This window comes from Artemia sp. Qi Xiang Cuo, chromosome 1, assembly GCF_049724085.1.
Source record: "Artemia sp. Qi Xiang Cuo chromosome 1, ASM4972408v1, whole genome shotgun sequence".
Lineage (NCBI taxonomy): Eukaryota > Metazoa > Arthropoda > Branchiopoda > Anostraca > Artemiidae > Artemia > Artemia sp. Qi Xiang Cuo.
Window position 1 is genome coordinate 49,102,921 of NC_142794.1, and position 18,907 is coordinate 49,121,827.

The 18,907-nt window shown below is 34.2% G+C and overlaps 1 protein-coding gene across 1 annotated transcript in view; it reads right to left on the reverse strand.

The window, feature by feature from the left end:
• Nucleotides 1-7,094, reverse strand: part of FBXO11 (F-box protein 11) — a 72,257-nt gene extending 65,163 nt beyond the window's left edge. Inside the window, exons 1-2 of the mRNA XM_089108112.1 lie at nt 6,927-7,094; nt 1,269-1,510 (exon numbers count right to left, since the gene is read on the reverse strand). Coding sequence (XP_088964238.1) covers nt 1,269-1,510; nt 6,927-7,068 — 384 coding nt within the window. The 5' untranslated portion in view covers nt 7,069-7,094. The remainder of the gene's footprint in view (nt 1-1,268; nt 1,511-6,926) is intronic.
• Between the last annotated feature and the right edge of the window lie 11,813 nt (nt 7,095-18,907).

The window sequence follows — 18,907 nt, forward strand, 5'->3', positions numbered from 1 at the left end:
TGTCTATTTCAACTGATTACCAGTGGCTGAAACGTGATACCAGAATAAACAATATATCACTGCTCTTTCATAATTATACCTCTATGACTACTACAAACCCACTACAGTATAACTACCTGAGGCTAGAACAATTCCTGATCTCTACGTCATATTGTCTGCTGATGCATTCCCATAAGTTGTTTTCTTTTTTATTACAATCTTGCATTACCTTTCTTCAAATTAAGATTATGCAAAAAAAATCTCATTCAAGAGCTCTTCTTTTTCTTTTTTTTTTCTCTTGCCTGATTTTTAGTCAAAGTATTTTAGGGTTTCAAGCTATGAACACCTGTCCAATTTTGATGTATTGAACCTGTCAAGTGTAGATACCACTACAGCTTGGAGTACCAAGGGCAGGGAAAAAGGAACTTGATTGTTTGAAATGCCTATGTGGAAACTTTCACAAAACAAGATAAAAATATGTAGCACAGAGCAGCTCAAAAAGGTGCAGCTATCCTTTGAAGATGTAGTTCTTTTTGGGAGTAAATAGATTGTTAACAAACGAATTTTAACACACAAAAATACATCATTAAATTTAACCAATTACTTTTATTGATTTATTTTCACATTTCAACAAGAGACAACACTTATGAAAAAGTAGTAACTGGTCTAAAAAGTTCACAGTTTTCAAACAGCCAAATCATGGCTCAGAAAATCATGGTTCTCAGGTATAAATAGACCTATGGTGGGTCTACAGGATAGAAAATGTTTTATTTAGATATCTTTAGGACTTTAAAAAATATTCTGCTTCTAGAAATGAACATAAATTTTCTGATTGGCGTCTGCTTAAAGTGGACAACATCTTTGACCATAGGTGCACGCAGAATCACATTTGAGACAAAACATCAAGAACATCATGCAATTTTACTCTTTTTTTATAGCAGTTGGACATGGATTTTTAGCAAGAGGGAAGAGGCCTTTTACAATACCCATTCCTCTCAGGTTGGCAAATATGCTTACAATTACCCTTCTTGTCTTTCTTCCTTGTGCAGTCTGTGGTCTATAATCTCGACCTCTTGTCCAATGGGGAGGAGACAGTCTGGATCAATTTGGTTTTACCTCAGGTGATTGGACAATCCCTTCTAAGTACAGTTATTCCTGATCCCTGTCAAAGCGTTGACTTTGTGTATTTAGTCTACTCTATATGGTGTCTCAAAATTGCTAAGCTAATTTCTACTTATTAATAATATTTGACTTATCTGAGTATTGATGGACAATAAAAATGAACTTACAAATTTCTGACATGGGAGGGAATCACTTGGGTTGAATTTTCTTCTCAAATCATATGGTGGTGGTTGATGAAATGCATTATTACCAGTGCTGCCCTGACTCATTCCAGGGATATAAGGAGCTTCTATTGCACCAGGTGCAGCTATTGCTGATTGTTGAAGATGATTTTGGCCTAATGTAACATTGTCCACTGCTGGATTTTCTTCTACAATCAAATTCCCCTCTACATCTACTGGTGCATTACCTTTAATAACAACAAAGAATTATTCTGAGAAAGCTGAGGAGATAAGTTAGTTTTTCCATCATCAAAACACACATACAAAAAATCCATTAAAAATAAAATTGATATACCCTGAGAAAGCTGAAAACATTAGTGCAGTTTTCCACTATTCAAAATACAAAGGAAAAAAGAATCTAAAACCTGAAAAAACTAAATTGATTTACTAATGAGAGAAAACAAAAACTCCTTGGGCCAACCTGTATTTGGAAACAAACCTACTGCTATAGCTTGCACCAAAACATTAATACACTTATGTCATCAGTTTATTAGTATCAAATCTATCCATTCACCAAACCAAAATTATGATACTGCTAAGAACTTCCTTTAAAAATAGAAAAGTTTGCACATTTTTGCATGTTTCTGACATATTTTCAAGATATCTTTCAATCTAGAAAAAATATGAAGCAAATATAAAAAATTAGCTCAATCTCAGCTATCAAGTGATATCAACTATCCTCTAAAACTGAACAATAAAATCATAAGACTGCAGAAAAATAAAATACAACAACAACTATAGGGAACAAAGACATTAAGAAATTGAACTTCAGAATAATTTTTTTTACAGATACTGATAAAAGTCCAAATAGTTTGGCTTAACACCCAGAAGCCTTTATCAATGGGAAAAAACTTAGACTGAACAAGTTAGCACATAATTGTTTCTTTATTAAGAAACAATTAGCCTAACCTCAGTGGAAAACAAGTGGCTGGAGGCAGAGCACATTGGAATTATATAATTTGGGCATTAATCAGGTTACCCCCCCCCCCCTAATGTGCAGATATACAGCCCACATTTGTTTCTAAAGTATTATATTTTCATCATGTTTTTGTATTTTTCATTAGGATTAACCTAACTTCACTTCTTGAGTGTTGGCAGTATAATAAATAAGTACCAATTAAAGGAATTGATCCTTTTGCCAGGAGTCTTCACCATTTAAAAATTTGTCGAATTTTGTTTTGTTTGATATGTAAAAATTAAGTACTTTTCTTTTTTCCTTGAGAATTATTCTGCATATAATTTTTATTGAGAATTATCAGTTTAGCTAAATGAAGCATTAAAATAAATTTAAGAAACATTTTTATATAATAATATAGGGGGTATTACCCTCCAACAATTTAAATGGATTAAGGTGATTACCCTGCAGCAATTTTATTCAGGCTTATTCTAAATGAAGAAAGAATAATTCCTGCACCCCCCCCTCCTGTCTGACCCTATGCACACATACACTTTTCTACATTAATGCAAAGGCTCATGAAAAGTTCTGAAATTTGGGTATTGACATGCACTCTTTCAGGCATGTAATACCCCCCACACACACAAAATAACCTACGTCAATCCTTCATAAGAGTGGATGCACAATTATATATCACTGCACATAATTTCATGAAAAATCAAATGAACATTCTTTATATTTGCCATTTATCTTATATGGACTAAACTATGTAACTTTTCAGGAATGAATATGCCACTGTGCAGCATCACTTTCTCTTCAACTGGGAAGCTAAATATATACTATTTTCATACCCATAAAATGGTTGCCTATCTCATAATTATAAAACAAAGGCAAATTTTACCCTCTTTAAGGCAAGATTATAGTTTGGTGGCCAAAAATCACTTTCTCATTGCACAATCCCTTTAATCACTGAAAAAAGCACTAGAACTTTTAATTTCTGTTTGAATGAGGCTTTCCCAGTCTTTAAGGACTACTTAATCAATACAATCATTCCTGAAAAAAACCAAACATCCCTAATCTTTCTTCTGCAAAAAAATGTAGAATTCCACATTTTGTAGATGGAAGCTTCTCTGATATACTGACTCTGAGAGTGTGATATTCATTAAGATTGCTTGACTTTTTATGGGTGTTCCCTCTTTCTCAAAATTCAGTCAAATTTTCTCAGGCTCATAGCTTTTGATGGTTATCATAAACTGTATTTCTTTTAACTTAAAGTGGGATATCCCTGTATGGGCAAAGCTAGGATTTTCAGTTTGAAAGGGGGTATATAAAAAATGTGACAATAAACATTATTCTGTGTGATAACAAACACAAATACATAAGCAAAACTAACACAATAAAGATGCCCAAAGTTCCAAGACATTGGCATGCAGACACCTTGGAACTTCAAGGGGAGGGGGTGGTGCCAAACTCTCTGCTTCTGGAAAAAGCTAGGATAGAAACACTTAAGCACAGGAGACTTATCTTGTGCCTTCATTTTACAAAAATTCAATAACAAACCCTTGCACAGAAAGCTTTTTCCCTAAATATCATTCCCAATCAAAATTCTGATTGCCTCAGGCTGTTTCTGGACCCATTTGTATTTTGTCACCTGTTTGCTGCTTTACCTCATGACATGAAAAAAATAAACAAAATATCCTGCTAGTTTTATATCCTGCTTGGTATCAATGTTTAGTATTTACTTGTTTGTTTGTTTTGCCCCCCCCCCCGCCTACTTTTTTTTATCTCCCTTTAAATTTTTTTATGTTTGTTTATTTTTGTTTTTGTTTATTTTGACTGGTTTTTATCTTTTTAAATTACATTTCAAAGTTTAATTTTTGACTAATAAACAATTATTCATTCAGATTTTTTTTTTGGGGGGGGGGGGCATCCTATTCCAGTTTTTCACTTTTTGTGTTTTTTTAATAATATTTTGACTCCAAAATTTGAATTTGACCCTTTTGGAGCTTGTGATGGTAATTTTTTAAAATAAATATCATAATTAATTCTAGACATTTTGAATCAACATAAAAAGTCAATTCTTTTGACACATTAATTGTTATCAAAATTTCTTTCTTTGGGGTTCCTAAAAATTTTAGCTCCTTACTTACAGTTCATTGCAAAAAAATGTTTGATGTACAATAATCATTATTGAGCTTTTACCTAGAGTTCTTATGCTAACCTAACCTATCTCCAAGAGCAAGAGTAATCTGGATGCTGAACTATCTTAATTTTGACATATTTCCTTTTGGTGTTGGGCCCCTGGCTTCAAGACACCCCAATATAGGGTACCTCATTTGAGCTGATTGTTTATTTTACCAGGTTTCACTTTTGTATTATAAATTTTTTTGTCAAAAAAATTTTTCATGTCATCTAAGGTCAATGTCTTTGGATGGAGAAAAAGTGGAGCATAAGTTTCAGATTAATTTTTTCAGAGATCATTAAGACTCTTAATGTATTCTTGAGTTTTGTTTTGTATTAATGCACAATTACATCTCTTGACAAGGAAACATGCAAAGAAAACAATTATTTGGTTATAATATTCAGAAAAACTGTAGCAGAACAACTGTACTATGCTTAAACCCCTGTCCCCTAATGTGCAAATATACAGTTAAGCAAAGAGTAGACATTTCCCTTGTGTTTTTCTGTTTCTTGATTTTGTCACTGTTGATTCAATTTATAGGCATTAAATTGAAACATGAGTTATGCATGGAAAATACATTTATTTGGCTATACATCTGCACATTAGGGGAGGGCCTTGGGGATTAAGCATAGTGGAAGCAGCTTCAAAATGAGGTAACTAGAATTCTTCTGTATAATAAGAAGTAAGAATTGTTTTCTTAACATGTTTCCTTCTCATGAGCTGTAATTATACATTAATACTTTTTATATACCTATGCTTCCTCAACCACTTTCTAAACTGACTAAAAATCCCTAAACTCGAATTTAACCAATTACTATTGTTGTGACAGTACCCTGTTTAATGCCTGAATATGATTCTAAGCTAGGTTATATAAAAGTTCATTGGTTTTTATCTTTTTAAATTACCATTATGAACCAACTTCTTGGGAAGAGTTCTGAACCATAAATTAAATCATCTAATGGTAAAGGTCTAGAATAGCAGCACTTCAGTAGGAGAAATGCTAGAGCATAAAGAGACATTTTTAGATTGCTGATTTTATCTTCATTTGTGTAGCTTTGCTTACATTTTGACAATTCATTCCCAGCCCCCCTTTATTGGTCTCATACACCCCTATGCAATATAAAAGAAATAACCAAAAAATGCTGGAATTCTAATTTTATAATTGCAGCAAGTATTAATGAATCATATTTCTACTCTTTGAATCAGTTCTCATCAATTATTGTGTTATTTGTTTGTATAGACTAGGACTATATGAGACATTAGTGAAGACTAGGGATGAATTGTCAAAAGTGTAAACAAACCAATAAAAATGAACATAAAACTAGCAATGTAAAAATGTCTCCTTTTTGTCTAGTATGTCTCCTGACCTTTGACTGCTTTATTTCTTTTATAATAACAGAGTAAGCCATAGGCTTGTCTTGCTATAAATTAACAGTAAACAAAACAACAATACACAAAAGACAATTTACCAGAAATGAACCCCTATGTATTGATTGGTACCACAACTTCTCAGGCTGAACACATTACAAAAAAAGCAAATACACCAGAATGCACAAAGACACATATTCATTAAACTCTTTTTAGGGGCACTGAATAAAACAAGTCATACAAATACCATAAACATTTTGGTTTTATCATAAAACCCATCATAAAAATTAAATCTAATTGTCTTTCAACTAGCATATTAATAAGTCATAAAAAATTGCCTATGTTACCATAGGCCTAATTAAGTAAACAACAATAATCTGCATAAATAATGCAGATAGCCTAAAATCAGAGAAGCAAGATCTTAGCACCAAAAATAGACCTATTCAACTGAAAGAATAGGTGTTGGTAAAATTCTAATTTGGCTACTTTTTGCTAACTTGGATAGGGGTTAGGCCTAGGTTAGGAAAGGAAAACTTTCAGTAATGAATCCAAGGACAAAAATATACTCTGGGAAGGTACTACCAAGCTTCTTTGTTAATCCTCTTCTGATTTTAGGAAAATTATCTTCTGATAATTTGAAGTATTAGGAATTTGCCCACTTGAAAGGTGAACCCATTGAAATTTTGACAAAACTACATTTTACCTTAATTTTTGGTTAACAGCTTCTTTTTCTCTGGTTTTAGTTCTGAAAATGTAATTTCTCTTATCTGAGTAGAATTTAAAGCCATATAAATGTTACTTTTTCTAATTTTAGGAAATGTATTTGCAGATCTTTGAAGCCTCATAAATTGGGATTGAACAAAGTTGTGAAGCCACAAACAACTTTTTTGCACTTCATTTAAGCAGAAGATATATTTTCAAGGTTTCACTTTTAAACACAAAGGGTTTTAAAGGTTGGGCTCTCTTGAGGATGGAGTTGAGGTAGGTACTTCAAAATACCTTCCCAAGACATAGGCCTACTAGATAGTATGTAGGCCTAGACCAATCACTGAGTTTCATTTTCCTAACCTAACCCTTTCCAAGATAGAAAAAAGCAGCTCAACAAGAATTTTACCTAGACCATTTTTTAATCAAATGACCTAGACTTAACATGACTAACCAGCAGCATCAATAGAATTTGGTAGTCTGATAGTCCTGACTGATTTTCCTGAGGCCTTTGAAGAGCCTGCAACATATCTCCTAGTATTTTTTCTCGTTCTCCTTGTGGTAGTTTGAGGAGTATTAGATCCTGAGTTTGGCATTGCCAAATATAAAGGGTCTATCAAATTATTTTATTTCTTTTACGCCATTTATTAGTAAATATAATGATGATGGTGACAATTTATCAGCAGTGTTTAGAGCACATAAATAATAGCGAAATATTAAGGAAACCATATTCCGAGTCGCATTTTGGCTCATATAAGGACATCAGCTAACTTCCTGTGTGGTAAGAAAAGCTGACTTTTGCAACCATTGCCATAATGGGATTAAAAATGCAAAGAAATACAAACATTTATTCTACCACAGCAGTTGTTGTGCAGTATTAACCTAACATTGTAAACTTTGTCGGATACTTTCACACGTGTTTGGTGTGTAGGCCCCCGATTCTCTTTGGAGCTAAATAAAACCAAATAATTTTCATTTCGATGAAGATATGATAACCAATCAACATATTTGACAGGCTTTAAATTTTTTACCGTCAAAGAAATCTGTACGACACAAATTACATTGATGGCAGTCCTAATTCTTTATTTTTTTTTTTTTTTTTTTTTTATAACATCCGTGCTTTTCTCTCATCTTGTTGAACACCTGTTGTAATAAAACGCATTCTGAAATTTTAAAACGGTTATACAAACACTTGAATTAAAGTTAATCTACAAATTTTGGATTTTCAGTGAATGTATAATATTAAAGCAACATTAAAACTCAAAACAAACAATAATTATTCCGTATGTGAAGGAGCTGGGCCCCACCTAAATATCTTGCTTTTAACGCTAAAGCCTTAGGCACTTTTAAAAAAGCTTCCTATTTTAATTAATCTGTGTTTCAGTAGCCGTTCTTGAAAAATTGGGACTAACAGTAAGACTTTAGCGTAAAGAGCAATGTATTGAAGAGGAGGGCAGCCCCTTTATACATGGAATAACTTTTGTTTGTTTTGGGTTTTAATGTTGCTCCTTACTTTCAGTTCAAAGAAACTTGTATTCTTATATTTAATTTCTAACCGTTTTTCAAATAATGCCGGTAAATCTGGCTAACACTCCATGAAATATTTCCCTCCTTTCACGAAAAAGTCCTCTGTGAGAATTTTCTCCATGTAAAATAGACCCCTATGGATACCCGTCAGCTAAATTTTACGAGGGGGGCTCACCTGGTCTAATCGATACTTCCTATAATGTGTAATAGATAGCTCAAAATAAAAATATAAGGCAACATCTTTCAGCCAGGAGTGGGGGGGGTGCCCCCATGCCCCAACCCTTATGAGCGTCCATGTACACCCGTCTCGTAACATTCCCTCCAAATAGTTCTTTCTTCAATGACCCCCCCGCCCCCCGTAAATTTCTTGTGGACGATTCAGCCTGCAAAATTCTCCTTAACATACTTTCATTTGAAAAAGATTTAAATTTCTAATCGTTTTCTCGATCACTCCGAAAATCCCCCCTTCCGTGGAATCTTTTTCTGGAAATCAAGATAGGCTTAAAATAGCCTCCAGATGATTCACTCGGAACATCTTTACAAGCAAAATTGATTTTTTTAAAGAGAAAGTAAGACAATCAAAAGAAAAATTGTTTAAAATTTTGTCAAATCCCGCCAGAGTAAAATTTCCCCCGAAAAAATTTACCTCCCGAAAATTTTCCTCCCCAAGAAAAAATCAGCTTATGGAGACCCACCCCAAGCACAAAATCCCCTCTAAAGACAGAGTTATTGGATCTTTCAATCATACTGAACAAAATGCCTATGTCAATATTATAATCGGATGTTTTTGGGGGGAAAGGGGCTTGGGAGGGGGCTAGTTGCCCTTCAATCTTCTTGTTCACTCAAAAAGAGCACTAGGACTTTTAATTTCCGTTTGAATTCACCCTCTCCCAAGCTTCTAGGAACATTATATCTAGATGATCACCCTTGGGGAAAAAACAAAACAGAAAAAATAAATAATAAACACGCATCCGTCATCTTTCTAACAAAAAATGTTAAATTCAACGTTTTTATATGTAGGAGCTTCAAAATTCTTCAGTAAGGTTATCTGATACGTTGAATCTGATGGTGTGATTTTCATTGAGATTGGTTGACTTTTATCAGGGTTTCTCTTCTATTACAGAAATCAGGCAAATTTTCTCAGGCTCGTATCTTATGATGCGTAACACTAAACGTGATGAATTTTATATTTTTGGAATCAGCGTAATAAGCTGATTCTTTTGATGCATCTCTTGGTGCATAGAGATTTGGTTACTAATAGAGCCGAGTCCATCTTTACTTACAGTTCGTTACCACGGACTGTTTGATATTTTTTGATCAACTTATCTAGCCGAGAATGTTTGGTTCAACATTGAAGTAGAAAACAGAGCTGATCAAAATGGACGGCCTAATTTTTGAAGGATAATTCAATATCAATAAAGTTAAGCCCTAACAAGGCGAGAATGCGTTTAAAGTAAGAATTTTAATATTCCAATTTAGAAAAAAGCTACGTATTGCTCGATATAAATGAGAAAGGTTCATTCATCCTTCCGAAATGAAATGGAATGAGAAATTTTCAAATTTGAATTGTGTTTTTTATTCTGATTTAAATAAAGCAAACTACGCTTAAACATATATCAATCAATAGTAGAATTTAAGAGAGAAAACAGGATATAATTTCAATAAAATAGTGGAACAAAAAAACAACAACAACTTTAGATAGTCTCACATCTTAATAATTTCCAAAATACTGCAGCATCTAAACTTAAAGTAACTACCGTATTTTGGAGGTTGTTAAGAAGTGAGTTTTATTTATTGATTTGTTGTGTTTGCGTTTTTTGTCTTTTTATTATGTGTTACGTTTCATTTAGTTTAACTTTAATTATTTTTGATGATGCAGCGACTACATTGACAAATACTCTTCATTTTTTCCAATTAGTTCCAAAGATTGCTTATTAATTAACTTGAGCTTCTGCAAGTGAGATTTAAAAGTCAATTGCCAGATCATTGCACAGTACTGTAAATGGGGTTTGATAAGAATGTTGTATAGCAGGACCAGTTTTCTCTCCGACAAATTGTTCTTTAGTTTCTTTATTATTTCAAGTATAACAACCGGACATTTTGAGTTTGAATAAATTGATTTTAATAAAAGTATTTAAAAATGCAACAACGCATATTATATGTGGGTTCTAGATAAATTTTTTTGGAAATTAACCACCAAACTAAGAACTGACGGAATGGCGGTGAAGATACGGAAAATTTGCAATAACACTTCCTTGTTTTACAACAGGACGTGTGGTGGAGGCATAAAGTATGTAATTGCCAGTTTTGTGTTAACGAGGGTCGTCTCTCTAAGTTAATTATGCTGACCTCTGGATTTTTGGATCGTTTTGGAAATTGTTAGTTGTTGATGATTTAACTATTATTTGTATTTTATGGGTATGCCTTAACAGAAATTTCAAGATGACCATTTTTTGTCGTAAGACTTCGGAAAGAGCTCATTCAATTGAAAATTGAAAAGGCTACTGCCCTTTTTAATAATGGAAAGTGATTGGAGGGCAACTAACCCCCCCCTCTCCCACGCCCACCATTTCGCCAAACACATCCAACATAAATTTGGAGATAGTCATTTTGTTCAACATAAATGAAAGGTCTGAGAATTGTGTCTTTGAAGTTGACACCCCCTCCACACCCTTCAGGGCAAGGGTTGTAAGTTATGCCCTGGGGACATATTAGGTTTATATAGAAAGGGCGTTCGTATTAATTTCGGAGGGGGCTTATTGGATTGATAATCAAATGTCTTAATGCCATTTATGAGATTCAGAGTGATGGGAGGGGGGATATCCCCCCCAAACCTCGTATTTTTCCGAAATGTATCTAATACACATTTTGAGATAGTCATTTGTTGTCTTAGAAACCTCGAAAAAAGGTTCATTCGATTGGAAATTTAAAGGGCTAGTGCCCTTTTTAATAGTCGCTAGTGATTCGAGGGCAACTAACCCCTCTCCCATGCTCATCATTTTCCTGAACACATTCAATCAAAATTTTGAGATAGCCATTTTTTCAACGTAAATGAAAGATCTGGAAATTATGTCTTTGAGGATGACAACCCTCCCAGAGCCCTCAGGGCAAGGGTTGTAAGTTATACCCTCGGGGCATATAAGGTATATATGGAAAGGGTGGTCACATAAACTTCTGACGGGCTAATTGGATTGGTAATCAGAAGTTTTAGTGCCCTTTTTAAGATTCAGAGTAATAAGAGGGCGGATACCACCCCCACACACCTCATATTCTTCATCGTAAGTTCTACTGTCCTTTTTAAGATTGAAAGTGATCGATTCGTGGATACCTCCGCCCCCAAACCTCATATTTTACTGAAATCCATTTGATGGAAATTTTGAGACGGCCATTTGTTGTCGTAGAAACTTTGAAAATGCCTCATTCAATTGGAAATTGAAAGGGCTACTGCCTATTTAATTGGTCAAAAGTGATTGGAGGGCAACAATCTCCCCCACACCCATCAATCCCTAAAACACAACAAATATAAATTTTGAGATAGTTGTTTTGTTCGGCGTAGTTGAAAGGTCTGGAAATTATGTCTTTGACGACCCCCATAGCTTCTCAAGACCAGAAGATAATTTGCACTTTACTGATAAAAAAATATGGCTGTGGATTATCAGTTTAGTATACATATATTGATATTTATTCCTGGAGCTATTTTGTTCAGCAATGTTGAAAGGTCCAATATTGGGTATATCCACCTCCCCATAGTCCCCAGGACAAAGGCTGTAAGTTAGGGAACTCGTTCATTGTTTACACATAGTATATTTTATTGAGAAAGGTATGCATGTTTGAACTTTTAATTTTGAAGAAGCCAAAGGGTATTCAGGTGAGCCTTTCAGAGAATAATGAGGGGAGTGTTGAACTATATCAAACAACGTTTTGTGTATACGGATTGTCGAAAGGGTACAACACAGGAATAAATGAGTATATTATTTTGGAAAATTCATGAAATAATAAGGAAAATGAACAAAAAGTCAGTATTTGCATGCTATCAACAGTACTACAACTACAACCACTACTACTACCACACTACTCTATTTACAGTATTAAGGGGAAATTTGAGCTAAATCAAAAGACGCTATGTGCATGCACATTGTCAAAATAGCGTATCTTAAGAATTGATTTGGGTATTAAGTTGAAACTTTCAGAAAATACTTAAACGGGAAGATCATGTCACCAAAAGGCAATATTTGCACACTACTGCTAATACTACTGTTAGTGCTACATTTACTACTACTGCTACTACTACTACTACTACTACTACTACCTCTAATGCAACTACTTGTAGGGCTAAGAGCAATGAGAGGAAAATTTCAAGAAATATATAAACATACAGGCTATCTATAGTGCATATTAGTAATATCATTGCAATGGCTATTTGTATTAAGTGTACCATGAGTAAAATGCGATGTATTTAAAATACCAAAATAAAGTTCCTTCTTTCTAAAGATAATTCCGATTTTCTATAATTAAGTTAAACTTAGTTTCAAAAATGAAGTCCTTAATCAGCAAAGAGAGAAAGTGCAGTCACCTCAGACAAAGAACAGCACTATCCAGGCTTAAGATTTCGCTAAGAGAGTGAGAAATAAAAAATATGCTACGTACGATATTTCTAAGGAAGTTTAAAAGGCAAAAACCGTGTGAACGCCTGAATCATCAGAAATATCTAAAAGAGATTATTGGACGAAAGATTTACATCCTTGGTCCTCTTGGGCCAATGGTGAGCCAGTCCTCATGGCGCAGGACTGAAAAGCTATGTTTTGATAGTAGGGTAGAAGTGCTTTTTGAGAGGATTCGTAAAGTTGACGCAGGACCATTCTGATAGAAGTCTTAAACTCTTTTATCTTTGTCACCATTATTGTCATTTGTAGTGACCCATTGCTGTACACCTAAATATGTAAGTCAATAAATCTATTGCCTTTTTTATCTCTGTTTATTCCATTTTATATGTCTGTATCTCTCGCTACAAAATTTTTATCGCTACAAATGGCGCGTGTCGGAAATTGGAGGAAAACTGCGAACTAGTTGGGCTATGAAACTTTGTAATTTGAATTTAATTATTGGGAACGATACAGACATATAAAAAAAGTGATTAAGCCTATTGCCGCTAAGCTACGACAGGAAACCCCTTATATCTCATAGGAGATAATAGAATCCCCCAAAATAGGTTAAGTAAAAATAAATTTATTTTCAATTAATTCAAAAAAAATGGAAGAACTCCAGGAATTATTAATAGTGCAAAAGTTAGTCGCAAAAAATATAGAAATAGCAAAATCTATCCCGGAATACAATGGTCAATTGGATATTGACAAATTTAATATCCAATTGACCCAGTTTGTACAACTAACAAAAACAGACGTTGGAGCGTCAAAAGACATGCTCCTACTACGATTAAAAGGCCAGGCCTTAACTATTCTAAAACAGGTCGAACATACCATAGGCAATGACGCCAACTTGCCAATAAATACGGTTGATGACTTGTTAAAAGCATTCAAAGAGAGATTTATAGAAACCAGTTCTATAAATAAATTAAAACACGGAGTAATAAACTTTGATTTTTCACAAAATATAAGGGAATATCTTGATAACATACGCATTTCTGTAAAAGCAAAATACGGAAGTAATTTTGGGCAACTGTATGAAAAAGTCATACTAAATACCTTTTTGCAAGGGCTACCCCCAAAACTATATAGAGCAGTAATATCCAAAAATATTCAGACGTTGGATCTTGCAGTTCAGCAGGAAGAGCGATTGATCGAAGTGGATACAATGGTTGCCAATCATAGTAAAGCAAAAATAAATAGCCTAGGCGACTCAAACGCGGACCTAATCTTCAGGGGTGATCAGGCATCCCCCAATTTCTTTTCAAGGGATAACTCCCCAGTACCAAAAAGAAACAAAACGCCATAACCCGCTAGGCAGAAAACAGTACGCTTTCAGCCTATTAAACAATCTAATTATGGAAATAACCCTACAATAATAAGGTGCTATAATTGTAATCGTGTTGGCCATATCGCCAGAGAGTGCCATTATATCAACAATCGCATACCAAGAATTTCTGTCGATAACATGCAAAATTACGGCAAACATTTGTTCGGAAGACCAAATTTTAGCACCGGTGGTGCAATAAGCTATATCCAGGGGGGATTGCGCAAATCAGTACCTTATAATGCGTACCAACAAAATTTATATAACCCTCCCCCCAATAGACAAATTAATTACTGATTTGAAAACCCAAATACCCGCCAAAGCCAATATAATGCAAGAAACCCATATAGAAATCACGAAAATTTGCCAATGGGAAATGAAAATTTTGCAAGCCAACGGCATTGGCAGGCAACGCCAGCAAACGGCACTGACACGAGACATCCACGTTACCAAAATAATACATGGAGAAGACAGACAGACGTAAATCATTTAAATATGCCTACGGAAGCTAATACGTCCGAATATCTATTACAGGCACCAACAAATGAAATAAATCCTCAGGGAAACGTGTCAGGCCCCTCAGAAACATAACTTGGACTAAAAGAGTTACATAAATATTAAAAAGGACCAAGACAATTCTAGTGCCGTTTTGTAGCTATTTCATTAAAAAGTTACCTATGTTTAACGTTTTTTGTGCAGAAAATGTTTATTTTAAGGCTTTGATTGACTCAGGTGGATCAATTAGTATCATCCACTCTTGTATATTCAATATATTGCCTCTGCATATCAAGCGACAGAGGAAGCCCTAATAATCCCAATTTAATGAGCGTAACAGGTCATAAATTAAATGCAAAAGGGTCAATTTGCCTAAACGTACAAAGAGACAATAGAAACTTTATGACAAATTTTATTAGATGTGATAATTTCCCATATGAGGCTATTATAGGAGCAAATTTTCTAAGGTCTAATAGAATACTATTAGACGTAGTAAACGAGAGGTTTGTCTACCCAGCTAAGGCAGGGGAAGAAATTTCTACCCTAAGAAGTCGTAACAGAGGTTACGAAGACAACGTAACAGTAAACACAATTTCTGGTGGTATAATGCCGCAATATTTTGAACCTGATATCTCGCAAAGACATGTCATAATTGGAAATTTGTTCAACTACCCTGAAAGACATTGCAGAAATGAAGTAAATTTGAACAATGAAAGTATTGAGTCTGCAAAAATAAAAATTGGAGATATGAGACGATACAGGTAAAATAAAATTAAGAAAATAGCGGAACTATGGAAGAACATAGTAAAACCCAACGTGACACCGCAAGATGCCACAATGGCGTAGCATAGCACCACTATGAATCTAATAAACAATGAAAATAAAGATAAATATTATGGATTCGCGATAAGGAAAACAAAAATCCCTCCAAAAACGATGCAAAAAATTCAAATATCACAAATGATTGAGCCCGTGGTTAGCAAATCAGAAATATGGTTTGCGACACCGTCTGAAATACCTGAAAATCTGTTATGCGAGGAACAGATTATATCTTATGACAAAGGGGAAGGTTTTATTTGGGTAACCAATAACCATGAAAACGATACAATTACAATTAAAAAGGGGACGTGTTTAGTCCAAATCCAGGTTTTATCAGAGAATGATTTAAATAGATGGGAAAAATCTAAAAGAAACCTAGTTAACGGTATTAAAACTTGAAATAACGAATACCCCATGATTAAATCGAAATTTTTAAACAAATTTAATATGGATAATATTACGGATATGGAACTTAAGAAAAAATTATGCGATTTATTATGGAATTTTAAGAATGTATTTTCTGCATCTTAAAATGATATTGGAATGATTCCATATTACGAAAACTCAATTTTAATGACTGGTAATCCCGTAGCAAAACAGCCATATCGTGTGCCATATAAGCACAAAGAGTGGTTAAAAAATAAAATCCATGAATTAGAAAAAAACGAAATTATACGCCCAAGTATAAGTCCATATAGTGCACCAGTGATCTTAGTACCAAAAAAGAATGGAGATCTTAGACTCGTAGTAGATTATAGAGCCCTCAACAAACAAGTAGTTAGCGATAAATTTCCTCTACCAAGAATAGATGAAATTCATAGGATGTCCTATGAATTTCAAAGGATGTCCATAAAACTGCATTTTCAGCATCCGAATATGGTTCTTATGAATACTTATGGGTACCATTTGGGCTTAAAACAAGCTCAAGCGCGCTATGTAGATCCCTATTACACCTGTTAAGAGGATTAAAGAATATAATTCATTTTGTTGATGATATTATATGCGTGGGGGAAAACACTGAACAACACTTAGCAACATTAGCTAAGGTGTTCGAAAAGTTCAGACAAGGCAATTTAAACTGCCGGCCTGAGAAAGTAAATTTATTTAAATCTAAAATTAAATTCTTAGGAGTAGAAAGACCACAGAGAAAGATCTTCCAATACCCGGACAACATAAAAAGCGTTGAAAAGTGCAAGCCCCCCAAAAATGTGTAATAACTATGGGGAGTCTCAGTCCTCACAGGCTATTTCAGGAAATGCGTGCATACTTATATCCAAATTGCGAAACCCCTCACGGAACTAACTAAAGGGAACTCCCATAATGTTACCTGGCCCCAGGAAGCTCAAACGTCCCTAGGCCGTCTCAAAAAGGCACTCACTTTTGAACCAATATTAGCACTCACCGAGTTAAAGAACGGAGAATTTGTAGTTACAACGGAGGCTTCTTCAAAAGGCGTTGTCGCATTTCTTTCGCAAAAAATCACGGTAGAAAACACAGATCCTCTTGGGGGAATACCTAAACAAAAACAAATAGAAAAAGCCATATTCTATTCGAGTAAAGCCTTATTAAAAGTTGAAAGCAGTTATTCCGCCAAAAACTTAGAATTATTATCTATTATCTACCACTTAGACAAAGTTAGACATTATTTACTTGGTAGAAAATTTGTACTACGATCAGACCATAAGAGCTTGCAGTACCTGCGCACATTTAAAAACCCCACGGGCATTCTAGCTACATAAATTATGAAAATCCAAGACCTAGATTACGAATTTGAACATTTAAAGGGCAAACAAAATGCAGCTTGTGACTTTTTGAGTAGATACCCAGAAAATAGTCCGTCGGAAACTGAAGAAAATGAAGTTAATGCTATCAATGCTAAATGTAAACACAAATTTAAGAAAAACAAAGTCAAAGACACAGTAAAAGAAAATAAAATTAACTATTGTCCCTTGTCTTTGGAAAGTATAAAAAGAAAGCAAAAAAAGGACGAAATGTGTGTAGCACTAATTGATTATTTTGTGAATGATGATGCGCTACCTGATAAATTAATAGCTCTTACAAAAGAGAGAGATAATTTTTACTATGATCTTGATGAAGAAATACTATGTAGAATTGTGACTACCGAGACAAACAGAAACCAAACCTCAATAATACCTGTATTACCGCAAAACTTGAAAGGGCCTGCATTTGAATATTTTCATTCAGAGACAGGTGGACATTTAGGGGTGATGAAAACGTTCGATAAATTGAAACAATATTTTCACGCACAATCAGCACTGACAAAACTTAAAAAATTGATAAGTACATGCGAAGCTTTTAACTTGAGAAAAATCCCCGCAGCTTACCCAAATCATCCAATGGGACGGGTCTAGGTAGCAAAGTACCTCTTTAATATTATCTCATTGGACCTTTTCTGAACACGTGGAGGCCTACCTGTTTCTAGCAGAGGCTATACTTGTATTCTTTCAGTTATAGATCATTTTTCCGGATTTACTTTTGCAAAAGCATTAAAAAATTAAGGTGCTTAAGCCACAAGTAAGGCGTTAGCAAAATTATTTTTACAATTTGGCATTCCTAGTAAAATTTTGAGTGACAACGGGAGCAATTTTGTTGCAAAAGTAACAAAAGATTTAATGAGTTTTCACATTATATAGAAAATGGTGACAGCTCTGTACCACCAACAAGATAATGTTAAAATAGAAAACAGGCATAAAATATTTTTAACCGTATTAATTATTTATACAGAATAGAACCGGAGCGACTGGGATAAATTCTTACCTTATTTAACTAACGTAATCAACACCGCTTATTCCGAAACAACCAAAGACAATCTATTTTATTTACTTTTTGGTCGAGATTTTAGAATCCCGTATAATGAGATTATTGAATCTCGGCAGTGTTATAATAGCTCGGAAGATTAAAAACAAGAATTCATAAATAGAATGAGGAAAACTTATAAAATAGTTAGGCAAGAGTTGGAAAAATATAAAATAAACCAAGAGCTTAGAAACCAACCTAAAGTTAAGGGGAATATAAATTTAAAAATAGAATACTTCGTTTACCTAAAGAATGAAGCAAAAACGGAAGGAAAATAGATTTCTAACAAATACTCTTGACCGTACAGACTAGTCAAAAAGTACGATAATGAAGATACCTTTAAAATGGAAAACCCCGAGAGTGGAAGAACTTACAAGGCGCATGTTAGTCGAATAAAAAGAGCCAAATTTCCAGAGAGATGGATATCACATCCCTCTTCTACTGATTCGTCAGATTCAGAAAATGAGCCCCCTAGGTCAAGCCTGGCAGAGATAAAACCCTTCAATTTCAAGCAAAACTATTTCGAGAACGACAGTGATGAACAAAACTTTGAATAATTTCTAGCTATGGAAAATCTAGTTGTTCCTAAGAAAAAATCCCTAAAACAAGGATTTTTTTCTGAAATAAAAATGCCAAAAAGCCCAAAAATTTATTCATTAGCGAGTACAGGAGATTTAGAATATACAATATTTCCTAAAACTCAGTTTTTCTCAGGTAGAATCTTGGCCTCAGGTACATCCGAAAGACTTTAAGATGTTATGGCTTCCCCTGCACTCCCGATAAAAAGGCCCCTGTCTTTACAGGAAG